Source organism: Aquarana catesbeiana, linkage group LG02 (assembly GCF_042186555.1).
Source record: "Aquarana catesbeiana isolate 2022-GZ linkage group LG02, ASM4218655v1, whole genome shotgun sequence".
NCBI classification, from domain to species: domain Eukaryota; kingdom Metazoa; phylum Chordata; class Amphibia; order Anura; family Ranidae; genus Aquarana; species Aquarana catesbeiana.
In genome coordinates, this window is record NC_133325.1 from 584,863,966 (window position 1) to 584,873,213 (window position 9,248).

The window sequence follows — 9,248 nt, forward strand, 5'->3', positions numbered from 1 at the left end:
ACGTGATCGGAGCTGTGATGCAGGGCGCGCGTGCGCCCTTGTGTCTAACCTCCTGCGCTCCACACGAACGCGGATATCCGGTTCCAACGGAACCCAGAGCGAGGCTCTTTTTTCATTTATTGTTATTATTTAAGGGAGGTGACGCGATGCACCACCCGTGCCCCTGGAAGACGCAATCCTTTTGCGAAACGCAGCGTAGGGCTGAGCAGTGTCATCGCGTCACCTTCCTCCATCGTTGTACTCCAGCAGGACGGGCGGCCTGTGAACATCCGGCCGGTGTCACAGACTGCCTTTCATCAGAGGATAATTGCTTTTTACATGTGAGTGTTTACTATGTTTTTTTAATAAATACCAATTGATTTTACACTATGGGAGCCTTCTTCTGTTTCCCTATATGATGTCCACACTCCATTGAGGGCTGAGTTTTGCCTTTCCCTGTGGATCCATCCGCAATACAGCCTTTTCAGCATTACAGTTTCAGAGGTTCCAATCTGGTCATCATTCTGGTTCCCGAGCTGTCCGAAGCAGCAGGACTACAATGCCCATTTAGACCCTCTGTAACGGGGGGTCATGGGGTTCCGGTAAGCGGCCAGGCACTTCATTTATGGTGGTGGACCCACACATCTGGGATTTCATTTAAATTGGACTTTTTTTGCACTTTTTTTTGCATTACCACAGCACTTGTAGGGTGTTTTTTTGCATATGGACTTTCCCTCCTTTTTTTACCCTTTTTTTTATATTTTCTCCAAAATAAGATATTATTTCTTTTTTTATATACTGCAATCCCTCACGGTTTTATGTATGAATTTGATTTGTTATTGAATATATTCCTTTAAGGGGAAGTGGGATCAATCTCCCAACCTAGTATTCAGTTTGTCACACTTATCATATGTTTATATTTTTATATATAGGCTGAGTACTTCTCTTCAGTCATACACATGTTAGTTTTTGCTTTGAGCGCGAGTCAATTTTTTTTCTCACCACATCTTAATGACTGCTAAGGTACAATATATTACATTTTTGGTTTGGGGTTTAATATTATTGATTGCTTTACAAATCCATCACTCATCAAATACATCACTTCCCCCTCCAGCATCAAAAGCAGTGAGTGTTTGTGATAAATGTTATCACATAAAAGAGTCTAAAAGGTCAATGGTATACTGATAAAATGCAAATGTCATCATTACCAAAGGATGGGTATTAGCGGTAATAGATGCTCATTAGCAGTACGATGACAAAAGTATAAGAGGTCTGTCCTCAGTGACAGATGGTGCCATGACCACTGCCCTTCAGCAGGGACTAGCTGAATTTTGATCCATGTATGGGCTAGCTGGTTGTGCACAAGTCGATCTAAAAAATCACTTGTGTACAACCAGCTTGTTGTTTTTTTCCTGAATTATCTGTGCCACCAGTTATAGCTGGCAACACTGACCATTGTAATCTGCCGGCGGGGAAGGCTCCTTGCCAGCAGAATACAATAGCACAGCATGAGGATTTCCCCATCCACATCAATTGTGTTAATGGGGGGATTGGATATATATTTTTTTTTTGTTCAACCCACTGGTTGAATGAAAAAAAATGAATCATGTATTTTTTATCAAAAATGCTTTCACATATTCAGCGCTAAGTTGGTTGTGATTTATTTTTTAGAACAGTTTTGTTTCCCTAATAATAATAATCCTTCTGTGGGGATACTGTGTGCGCAGTACCACGTGAATGTTTTTGAAGCACAAAACAAATGGCCTGTGATGTGATAGTACCAATGTGAGTCCAGTATTTGTATCTGGTTAGTCACAACTCGCATCTTTTGGTTTTGGACAACAATGGCTTTTTCATTGAGATTTAAATGCCTGTAGAATAAAAGAGACACATTTGGAAACATTTCCTATAGTCAATTGTCCCATTGGAGTATAGGTTGGGGGTGTGCTGTTTGATGGTTCTCAGTAAATCAGAATGATTATCAACTCTTTGTGGATAATATCTTTATCCTATAAACATATTCTGTATTTAATAATTATGTTTGCTTCCCTCTAAGATTAAACATCTTATTTTTTTGGATAAAATGTAATTCCCCTAAATTGTAATACCTTTTGATGTAGTGATGTAGTTCTAGGATGTAAATTTAAAGTGGCTGTAAAGGTAGAGGACTTTTTGCCCTAAGGCAGTGTTTCTCAACTCCTGTCCTCAGGACCCACTAACAGACCAGGTTTGAAAGGTAACTGAAATACATCACAGGTGATATAATTTGCTGCTCAGTGATTGCAGTATTCTAGTCTGCATCTCCCCAAGGTAATACTTAAAATCTGGCCTGTTAGTGGGTTCTGAGGACAGGAGTTGAGAACCACTGCTATAATGCATTCTCTACATCAAGGTGAAAAAGCTTCTGTGCACAGGATCCCCCTCCAGTCCCGCCTTATACTTTCCTGATCCCAATCTCGATCCAGTCATGTGCACAAAAGCAGCAGATCTCTCCTCTCGCTCCCCACTGGACATGGATGCAGCAGTGGGAGTCATTAGCTACTGCTGCCATAAATCAACATTTACCTATATTTCCCTAGTGTATTTCCTGAATGCACAATTTCTGTGTTCAGGAAACCATTAACTTGTATAGCAGACTGTACATAGCACCTGAGGCTCCCCAGACGTGGTGAAATGGAAAGAAATTTACACTGGATATTTTTTTAGCCTCACACTGACCTCTAGTGTGCTAGAGTAGAATTTCTGTTAGAATAGGGAAATTGTTTGGCTTGGCTGGCAGCCAAGCCTGTGTTTTTCTGGGTCAGGGTTTAAGTGACTTAAGGAGGGCTGGATGACTCACAGGCAGCATCTCTGAGACCTCCCCCTACTTTTGGAACTTGCTAGAAACTTCCAGAAGAATGGGTTTGGAGGTGAGGAGGAGCTGCTCAGAGTATTCTGAGGGCCCTGACCAATCCCCAACAGATGGGTTGGCAGGGGGCAGGCCCCCTTAAATACGTAAATAGGGTCATCCTAGCTGGGGCAGTGGAGTTTGGGTGGAAGCTGGAGATAAAGTGTTAGGCTGTCGGTGGCCCTTGAGGTTAACCCATTAGTCTGGGGGGGTTACCTCGGGCCTGGGCTCTGCAAGCAAGGGAGTGCAGGAGGAGAAGAGGAGATTGTATATATCATGGTGTATATAGTTGGTCCCAATTTTGACTGTCAATTATCTGGGCAGCTCATAAATTTCCTATCCATATCCAAGTGTCAGAAACCATGAAATCAGACCATGACAGAAGTACAGTTAAATCACACTTGTTTAATAATAAAAGTAAAAAGAACAAATGTAGTCAAAACATAGCCAGAGTTCAGTAACCAGAACGGATAGTCAGCCAAGCCAGAGGTCAGGGATCAAAGTAGTGGAACAGCAAGCAGGATCTGGAGCTAGAAGGGATGTCAGCAAAGCCAGTCTTTAAACAGGAACGCAGGAGATGGTTCTTGTGATGTTGACCAAGGCGAAGGCAGAGACCCTCTGACTCGACGGCTTAAGTAGGCAGGACTGATGAGCAGGATATGGACAACAGCTGAGTAACTGTGGAGAGAGATGAGAGCTGGCAATTAGCCGACAGCTGAGCGGCCAGCTCAGAGAAGGAAGGGCTGAGCCCAGCCCTGACACCAAGTTAAATTCCCCTCAATAAAATACAAAAAAAAAAACAAGTGCATGCACTGCTTTCATGTCTCTGGATGACTGAAAAGTGTATGACAGATGGACTACTACACCCCTACATTTGGGGGCTCGTCCGGGATGTCTGTTCACAGGTAACCTGCCAGCCGTTGCCCCTAGCAACTGAGGTTGATTGAGCCAGGGAACTGCACTTTGTTCCACTAAATGAGGAAATTAACCCAGGGGAAGGATTTATGTGCTCTGCCTGCATTCAGTATTACAGCATTGAGAGCCATTGTCCATAGCAACCAGCAGGAGCTGCCTGCCAAGTTATTGCCGCCCTGCTTACCCAGTTGCCCAACCGCGGCTGGGACGGACACTTGTGCTAAATCTACAATTCAGTAGCTTTCTACCATGTGCTGTCACCCGTGGCAACCACGGCGGGCGATCGTGCCCATGGATTACAAGGATCTGCAAGGAGGAATGACAGAGGATCCCCAAATCCAGGAGTGGAAAAACTTGTTGCATCTTTCCCAAAAAGACTCATGGCTGTATTAGATCAAAAGGGTGCTTCTACTAAATACTGAGCAAAGGGTCTGAATACTTAGGACCATGTGATATTTCAGTTTTTCTTTTTTAATAAATCTACAAAAATGTCAACAATTCTGTGTTTTTCTGTCAATATGGGGTGCTGTGTGTACATTAATGAGGAAAAAAATTAACTTAAATGATTTTAGCAAATGGCTGCAATATAACAAAGAGTGAAAAATGTAAGGGGGTCTGAATACTTTCCGTCCCCACTGTATATACCGTGGTGTATAGAGTTGGTCCCAATTTTGACTGTCAATTATCTGGGCATCTCATAGGTTTCCTATCCCTATCCAAGTTAAATTCCCCTCAATAAAATACAAAAAAAAATAAAAAAGTGCAAGGACTACTTTCATGTCTTTTCATGCTTAAAAAGTGTGTGCAGGGTGACAGACAGACTACTACACTTAGCAGCCCCTACGGGGTGGTACCACTACACATACTTACACATACATGCATACACTTGTACACATTCCAAATACAAAAAACAAACTCACGGCTGCACAATCACATTCCAGGCTGTGCCTCATCAATTGCAGTTTACATTCACACATCATGTGTCCCACAGGAGGGACCTAGGTTAGGGAAATAAGCCAAAAACTGCACACAAAAATCATTCACAACCAGTTTAAAATAAATGAAACACAGTACTCGTACTAGAAGATTTCACAACTGAATTTGAGAGGACAATCTGGGAATGCTGCCCTAAAATGATTAAACTTGGAGACAAGGAATACAACACCATAGGTAACCTCACTACTTTGGAGTAATGCACTGATGGGAGAGTAATATATTTTTCAAACCACTTGTCTATTGAATAAATGTGGTCTAGTTTTTAAAATGCAAATGATTCACGCTATTGAGATAAGATCAATAAATGATGGATTCTGATTAGTAGATGTTGGTTCCTGCACAATTAGAATCAGTACTTGTTAAATAACTAAGGCCATCATTTGCTAATGAACACATGTTAGCATTGATGCCTCTTTATTTTTAATTGTATTAGTATAATTTATCTGTATGCCATGGGGTTGATTCACTAAAAGCAGATAAGCGGTTCACTTTGCAGGGGGAATTTTCACTCTGGAAGGAAATTTCCCCTAGTATAGTGAAAAACAAAACATATTTGTTAGAGGAGTTGGAGAGAGAGTGGATAAATGGTAGGTAAATTTTTAAGTGCAAATTCACTTTATAAGGTCTTAATATGAAAATACTTTTTGCCTCTAGCAATGCATTTACCTCTCTAATATGATAGAATACATATATATTCGTTTCATCAGTTTTAATGCTCTAAACAATTTTTTTTCTCTTGCAGTTTTGCTGATCGATTACATCTGTTACAGCCACGTAGTTCTGTGATCTACAGTGACTCCAGAGTCAACGTTGTCTTCCACTGTCTTTGTGATTGTGTCTGTTTTGGAGGCTGGCCATAAATGTGCTTATCCTCACTTGAGTAGACTGAACATCAGGACCCTCCACAATTTTTGCTCAGTGCTTAAAAAGGTCCACTCTAATCTGGCAACTGATACAGTAATAAGCACCAACAACATTCTGCTTGTTTTCACCTCTAGCACATTAAATTAGCCTGATAACTGCAAGCATGAACAAAATTGCCCCAAAGCATTGCTTGCTTATTTGAGCCATTTATGGGCAGCCTTGCTTTATGTATTTGGTAGACATGAGTAGAGTATATTTCTTGTATTTTATATTGCTTTCTTACAGACAATAATTACAGAATATACCTTTGGGTAAATGCCTTATCTAAAATGTTCAGATAACATTTTTGAATTTAACACAAATAAGAATGATACATGAGTATATGCCTGCCAGTCATGTACAGCTGGAGAGAGGTACTACCAGTTCTTTAGAGCCACTATCTCCTGCAAACAGAAAACGTTTCCAACTACAAAAGTTACGTTTGCCAAATGGATCTTGTTCTTCAGTGCTAGAAGCTCACTGAAACCACTTTGGTCTTCAATCACCAAGGACGTTTTAATTAATATCTTGTTTCCTTTTTCCTTTTTTTTGAAGAGCTGAGGCAGAAGTATTTTACAAACTTGATAAAACATTGTGCTTTTCTTCTTTAAGCTATAAACTGATGACCTACCTTTACATAGCCTAATTTTTTGTTCTGAAATAAGAATATTGGGGTTGATTTACTAAAATTGGAGAGCGCAAAATCTGGTGCAGCTGTGCATGGAAACCAATCGGCTTCCAGGTTTTTTTTTTTTTTAAAGCTTAATTGAACAAGCAGAGGTTAGAAGCTGATTGGCTACCATGCACAGCTGCACCAGATTTTGCATTCTCCAGTTTTAGTAAATCAACCCCATTGCTTATCTTACTTGGTAACATTATGGCACTCTATATTATCGTGCTTTAGTTTCCTGGTTTTTCTAAGTAGGTTAGTAAGCTTTAACCCTGGCTTGCCCCTACGTAGCCTGGCCACAAATAGAGGCTTATACAGATGTTGTTACTACCTTACTACCTTGCAGTCAGTTTCTACAACAGTCTACAACAAAGTTGAATGTATATGTTAACCCTAACTGGTAACTCAATTTCCAGGAATCTTCCAGGACAGCATGAGACAGGCTCCATCTTCCTAAAACAGGAAAGACCTCATCTACAATCAATATAAAAGCATAGTGACCTGTTAATCTCAGTTTTAAGCAAGAACTCAAGGTATCTAATGGAATAACAATGACATAATACAACACAGAATATAGAGTGGGAATTCCCATTGTCCTGGAAAATTCCTGGAAATTGAGTTACCAGGTAACTAATATTGTTTTCCCCGATCTTCTTCCAGGACAGCACAGGAGAGGACAAGCGAGAAACAACCTATTAGGATGGGGCTATGGCTTGGCTTGCAGGACTTATTCCATAAGGCTCTGACAGGTGATTAGGCCAATCTAGATATTTCGAACCACCATGCAAAAATTGGACTAAGTGGTAGTTCTGTAGAGCTGTTCAGGCAATCCATTAGCTCCCAATCCATGCTGAGGCCAAAGACCTGTGAAATTACCTCTAAAAACACTGGAAGGGTTTATTTTTTAAAGTTTATAGAGTATACTCTGAAAACATAAATCTGATCCATCCACCTATAGTGTTCTGAGACATCTTAATAACTCACTTGGGTTCTGTGAATAATATCAAAGGGCTATTTTTTTGTTTATTGTTTTTTTTTTTTTCTTTCGGAAGCTAAAATAGTATGGGTCTGCATAATTCTAAGCACAGAGAAGTAGCTTCATATCCTTGGACCCTAGTGTGACCAGTGATAACAATATTAAATAACAAACAGTTTTGGTGTTCCTGTTAGGCCAAAGGAAACACAAATAACTAAGGTGACTAGGTAACTATACTCTTTTTATTGATTGTGGATGATGTGTTTCCTGTTTTAGGTAGGTGGAGGCTCTTTCACGTGCTGCCCTGGGAAGTGACTGCGGAAACAACTGCCACTCCTTTGTTTTTAATAAAATAATTTTTTTTTTTTCAGCCTTTAATACATCTCAGTGTTGCTGATCTCCTGCAGCCACTTTCTATTATTATACATGCACTCCAGTGAGGGCTGCAATATACACCCACAGGCCATATTATTAGGCACACCTGTTCATCTGCTTAGTAACAAAAATTGCTAATCAGACAATCACTTGGCATGAATCTAAATGCATTTAGGCATCTAGACGTGGTGAAGACGACATGCTGAAGTTCAAGCCGAGCATCAGAATGGGGAAGAAAGGGGATTTAAGTGACTTTGAACGTGGCATGATTGTTGGTGCCAAACAGGCTGGTCTAAGTATTTCAAATAAACAGAAAGAAGGCGCCTCTAATTGCAGAATTTAAACTTTTAATATCCCAAAAGGGTTAAAAACATTTACAAAAGAGATGATGAAAGGCAGGTGGTCCCGGTGTGTCTCTGTATAGCAGCAGAACATTCCAGAAAAGCCAGCAGATGGAAGCCACAGCTCTGAGGATACTAGAGGAACAGCCGCGCTGTCAGAATCAGGGTGGAACGTGAATCCCAGAAGTGGCGTCAGCAGGAGGGGACCAGCAACCAGCTTGGACTGCAAACCGGAAGTGAGGTCATCAGAATGGGATGCGTTTCAAAACTGCTGATTGGTTCCTTCTTCAAGCCAAGAGTCATTGCCTTGAAGGAGGAACCAATCAGCAGTTCCAAGGATGCCAGATCACCTGCCTTATTTTACATATGATGTGCTCCTTTCATCATCTCTCTTGTAAGTGTTTCTAACTCTTTTGGGATATTAAAAGTTTTAATTCTGCACTTAGAGGCACCTTCTTTCCATTTATCGCATTACCAGAGTTTGCTCTCCTCTTCAAGTGCTGCCTCAAGTTTTACAAGACTTCTTATCGTTTGAACATTCCCATTCAGTATAGACTACAATCTGTCCTTTTCTGATACTCAGAGCGCCCTTATACACACTTTTTATCTGAGTATTTCAAAAACTGCTGATCTACTGGGATTTTCACACACAACCATCTCTAGAGTTTACAGAGAATAGTCTGAAAAAGAGAAGATATCCCGTGAGCGGAAGTTGTGTGGATGTTAGAGGTCAGAGGAGAATGGTTAGAGATAGAAAGACAACAGTAACTCAAATAGCCACTCGTTACAACCATGCAGAATACCATCTCTGAATGCACAACACATTGAACTTTAAAGCAGATGGGCTACAGCAGCAGAAGACCACACCGGGTGGCACTCCTGTCAGCTAAGAACCAGAAACTGAAGCTAAAATTTGCACAGGCTCACCAAAATTGGACAATAGAAGATTGAAAGAAACGTTGCCTGGTCTGATGAATCTCGATTTCAGCTGCGACATTCAGATGGTAGGGTCAGAATTTGGCGTAAACAACATAAAAGCACGGATCCATCCTGCCTTGTATCAACAGTTCAGGCTGGTGGTGGTGTAATGGTTTGGGGGATATTTTCTTGGCATAATTTGTGCCCTTAGTACCGATTGAGCATCATTTAAATGCCAAGGCCTACCTAAGTATAGTTGCTGACCATGTCCATCCCTTTATGACTACA

General features: G+C 40.9%; 1 protein-coding gene across 2 annotated transcripts in view; it reads left to right on the top strand.

Annotated features, from left to right (window-relative positions):
- LOC141128747 (transcription elongation factor A protein 3-like) overlaps positions 1-8,047 on the top strand; it is an 89,846-nt gene extending 81,799 nt beyond the window's left edge. For both annotated transcript variants that reach the window (XM_073616213.1, XM_073616212.1), the window contains exon 17: positions 5,520-8,047. In XM_073616213.1, the coding sequence (XP_073472314.1) occupies positions 5,520-5,528 (9 nt within the window). In that variant the 3' untranslated portion in view covers positions 5,529-8,047. The remainder of the gene's footprint in view (positions 1-5,519) is intronic.
- Positions 8,048-9,248: the final 1,201 nt, after the last annotated feature.